The sequence below is a fragment of the Chaetura pelagica genome, unplaced genomic scaffold, assembly GCF_000747805.2.
Source record: "Chaetura pelagica isolate M959 unplaced genomic scaffold, ChaPel_1.0 scaffold637, whole genome shotgun sequence".
Taxonomy (NCBI): Eukaryota; Metazoa; Chordata; class Aves; order Apodiformes; family Apodidae; genus Chaetura; species Chaetura pelagica.
The window spans coordinates 762,825-767,704 of record NW_009953950.1 but is presented as its reverse complement, the minus strand read 5'-3'; the positions used below and the strand labels follow the sequence as shown (position 1 = coordinate 767,704).

Below are 4,880 nucleotides of genomic sequence, written 5' to 3'. Positions count from 1 at the left end.
TAAAGTCCAAAAATTTGAATTTGAGAAACTGAAAGCAAGACTCTTCAATGTTGTGTACACCCAAAAACTGAGCACATTTGCAAACTTCAGAAACATTGTCTTTGTTTAAAATAAGTTTAGCTGTGTATGCAAACTGAAGCAAAGGACTAAATCCTTTAAGTGTTACCTAAGAAAAAGAAAAAAATTAGTAGGGTAAATATGGATTTAAATAGAGAAACACACAGAACCCACACTTACCTGTGGACAAACCATGCCAGCAGCATAGAGTACAAGACAAAAGTAAATTTGTTCTACATTTGTTTCTGTAGAAAGACTTGTTTCACACATTCTGAAGCAAATCTGATATAATTTTATTACCCAAAATGGACAGGAATTATCTTCTTGCTTGTGATCACTCTCCTAATATAACTTTCTGACACTACATTACTAACAAGTGAAAAATATTGCTATACACTGAAAACCAGTAATTGGACTCCAACTTCACAAAGATATCTTTCAAACCCAAGTTGTACATTACTCAGTCTAGAATAAGAAAAATGCTGCTGATATTTAACTTTTAACTTATTAAAGAGTAATTACTGTTATTTGGCCAGTCTTATGCATATTTATATTAAAAGGTCTGAAAAGATGGAATTTGACCACACATTATTTTTTATTACTATTGCCATTTACCCTTTTCTTCCTTTCAAAGCTGGAAAGAATTCTACCCAGAAACCACCCCAGAATAGTTTAAAGCCTTTTTGGAGTAGGTAGCTTTACTTGATTATTTCCATCAGTATAATCTCAGTTTTTGCACCAGAACAGTAGGCTAACAGGCAATCCAAAGAAAAAAAAATCCTGTATCTTTACAAACTGAACAAGATCATCTTCTACACATGAAGAAAATACCATGCAATCAGGCAGAAAGCTGTAAGCAAATAATTGTATTATAAATTACATGACGCTTCCTTTAGCCTTGAGAACTAGAGTACGTAGTTATGTCCATTATTACCACTCAAATTCAATCCCATATTCTGCTCACCTACTTCACTGAAATGAAGACGACTTTATGCTGAATTAAGTGCCATATTAATGCACTAACCATACAGAATTCTTCTGCCAGCAAGATAATTAACTGTACATGCAATTTAATTTGGGAATCACTTGAGGGTACGTTTTGGGTTTTTTTAGTGGTTGGTTGATGTTTTTTTAATAAAGAACACATGAACAACACATGAAAAGAAGTTGAAGCGTTCTGTACCAAGTCAGTTTAGTAAAACTGTTGAAAACCCTTATGAACCATTTTAAGAATTCTTAAAATAGCACTTGAAACACTCTGGAGATAAGTTTTCTCTTTACACCACCACTTAATAATGTGGGGAAGGAGAGTGTAAATAACAGTATATCCATAAACTGGCAAGAAGTATTTAAACTTAATCTAGCTAATAAATTATTAGAGTGGGTTTACAAACAAGCGATTTTCATGTATGAAACCAAACAAAACAAATACAATATTTCAAAATTGTACAGTCTTTCTATGTAAGGTAGAAACATTTATTGTTAATAACTGAAAGGTTCAAGAGGGGAAAAAACATCCTGTATTCCTTTCACTTTCTCTTACTGACTTATTTCAAACTACTTAGCAGTTCCCAGAAGAGAAGCTCAAGTTGCAAGTCTTCAAACGCTTACCACCTAACTGATCAGACCAAACAACTAATATGTGAGATTCAGTTAGTATTTTTGCTTGTTTCATCAGCAGATTCAGTTCTTACATTATTAATAGTAAACTTCATTAAGAGTCCTCTTAAGTTTACAACTGTAGTAAACACCAGGATTATGTTGCTCCATTTTCTTTACAAACTCTAGTCCCTTTTAACTCTGCTTTATTTCACAGGTTCATGGCAACACTGTTGCTTTGTACCAGCAACTATTTTTCCCCTCTCCAACTTTGATATACATTTCTTACTCTTCCAATTCCCTATTTTCTCCATCATCCCAAAGCAAAATTCTCTCTTCAACATCAGAAGTTTTACACACCACTTATTTCCCTCTTCTGCTCCAAATCATGGCTTTATGTTCCCCAGCATCCTTCTTCCCCTGATTACTTAACAGCCAGCTCTTCAGATTACTGCTACCATTGAGCACAATCTGAGCACTTGGAGGCTCTTCACTATTCATCTGCAAGCACAGCATTTCATATCAAACTCCAGCCACTTGCTTGCCTCATGCCTCTTATCATTTAACTAAATTCCAACTGGAATCTTTAAATATCTTAGATGTGCCAGATATGTAAGAATTTTCATTTCCTATGTCGAGTTCTGGTTCATTTCCACTGAATGTCTTTGAATATAATCTAATGAATATATTTAAGAACATGTATTTGGAGGGAAGAAGCAGGGGGAAAGAAAGCAAGTAGTTATAATACGTTTGCACAGTCTTAAAGGTAATAAAACACAGTAGAAAAAAAAAAATCAAGCTGCTAATGTGTGTAAAAAGGAAGCGAGCTGAGTAGAAGAAAATTGTTAACAACAGCAAGAAAGGAATATAAGTACAGTTTTATCACGTAAACATACAAACCCAAATCTTCATGATACTAATATAAAGGTATCACCACTTTTGTTCATTCTTTACTCCAAAATTATTATCTTTTCATACAGGAGGATTACTTCTGCAGTACCTCTTTACCATTTAAGGCCTATTTTTTGACAAACTTACATGCTTTGAAACAGGTCTGTAACTTTAAAACTAATATAGAATTACTTAAAAAAAAGTCCTCTATACATTTCCCAAGACAGCATACTCATATCTTCAGTCTGATGTACATTCTGATCTGTCTAACCTTCACTTTAACCAATGGCAGCTTTACAAGTTAGAAATTCCTTCCCTTAGTTCTCTTAACCTCTCAGCTGGGCATCAGCCTATCGTAATACAGATTCGAATGAAACAGATTGGAAGCTCTGACAGGTGAAATACAGAAGGGAGGGACACTCACCTCTTCCGGTAAAGTGATGATAAGATCAGTATCCACCTGGCCCACAATTCTTGAAAGGAAGTAACTGCTGCAAGCTGCAAGCACAGCTTTGTGAGCCCGAAATCGCTGATCCTCCACTAAAATAGTAACATCACAAAGAATATCTTGCTTTCTCTGATCGTCAAGACTGAGAAGTACGTTGGTGCTGTGTACTGAAGATTCATATGCAAAAACCACACTATTCTTCTCACTTAGAGACATTCTGTATCACAAATGGCAGTGTAAGACTCAGCGGAAAGCATGCTTCTGTTCTTCCAATCTGAAGGAAGAAAAAACAAGTTGTACACGAAAGTCATATCCAACACAATACTAGAACATAATAAACAATTAAAGATGCGTTGCCTTACATTTTTAAAACAAAGATTAATAGTCAATATTTTGTACACATGAATACATAAATACATACTTATGAGCATTTAAAGTACCCAAGTCTTAGTATGCACATCTTAAAACACTGCTTTAGTAGTTTCAAAGACTGAAAAAGGGAACATTTTTTCATGTGACTTCAGTGGTAAAGAACAGATTTTTTCCTCAGTAAGTGTTTAAGTCATAACTTTACTGTAACACCTAAAAATTATTTAACCTTTCAATCTTAATTATCAGTATATTCTGACTCCAACATTATGAAAATATACAGAGAAATAAAAAACCAGATGCATTCAGCCAAAATTCAGCAAAAGAATATGCAAGCTACTTCTGTTTACTGATTGACCCAGCACAGAATGTGTTCTGTCTGCTTCCGAAAGTAGCCTGCCTAGAAGACCCATCAGGAATTGGTAAAATACTCTCATTTTGTCTCTAGTAGGTTGGTACTTTGTTTTTAAAGCAGATAATTTCTTATTTTCCACCTGCCTTAATTCCCTAATGCAGCCTTCCTCCACCTCTCCCCCCTGTTCATCAATATTTGAATTGTCATGCTTGTTAAAAAGTTTATTTTTCTAATCAATCACTAAGATTCAGCTCACCTGGTGAAAGAGCAAAGTTCTGAAATTACAGTATTTATTGGATAACAATAGTAAAAGTTACATGACATATAAAACACTGCCTTGAAGCTGTCCTGACGCTATTACTCAACTCCTAGTAGTTGGGAGAAAAAAAAAAAAAAGTCTGGGAAGAAGTCCCTCCCTAGGAAGTGAAAAGTTTAAAAGCATTTCCCAGTTTGAGCTTTACTCTGTATTTCTTAATTTGTATCTTGTGTGTATTGAGCCTTTCTTCCAAATCAAATAAATAATAATAATGATAATAAAGCTAATAAGGCTTCTGCAAGGAAAATATTATATTCCTAGGAAAAGTGTTACCCTAACAAATTGAGCATTGAGATGACACAGGACTCTTCAACCCAAGCGTTACTGTAACTGAATACAGTTGCTGACTACAGACTGACGCAGGCCTACCCAATCACCATATTGCTCAACAGAGGTTGTTATGATATGCCAGCTCCCAACAACAATAAAACTGTAGCCATTGCAAATCTTCCTTTTTCAAATATGGGAAACTTTCACAGCAAGGGGGAGGGAGGAGGGCATGGTGATCTTTAAACACAGTAGGGAAAAAGCCATCCACCCTGCCAGCTATACTCCTGGTTACTCACTACTCAAGTTATTTTTGTGGCATACAGGCATTTTTTAGTGAACTTTTGAAGAGACAGAAGAAAAAGATCAACATTTCCAATGGCAGTAGTAGCACAGTACCAGTCTGGACTTGGGTAAAGTGTGGTACATCAGCATTATCTGCGCTTTGTTCTCCCTCATGGAACACACTACACTCAACTTCACAGTCAATTGTATCAACAAAATGTTCAGATCGTAACTTGACGAAGATGTAGAAAGTAAGACTGTTTTGGGGCATTTCCTTAAATGTACAAGATTTC

At 35.2% G+C, this 4,880-nt stretch overlaps 1 protein-coding gene across 1 annotated transcript in view; it reads right to left on the bottom strand.

Annotated features, from left to right (window-relative positions):
• Positions 1 to 3,269, bottom strand: part of BACH1 (BTB and CNC homology 1, basic leucine zipper transcription factor 1) — an 11,434-nt gene extending 8,165 nt beyond the window's left edge. The window contains 2 exon segments of the mRNA XM_010001819.1: positions 1 to 166; positions 2,972 to 3,269. The exon segment at positions 1 to 166 is cut by the window's left edge and continues 28 nt beyond it. Of these exon segments, the coding sequence (XP_010000121.1) occupies positions 1 to 166; positions 2,972 to 3,211 (406 nt within the window). The 5' untranslated portion in view covers positions 3,212 to 3,269.
• Positions 3,270 to 4,880: the final 1,611 nt, after the last annotated feature.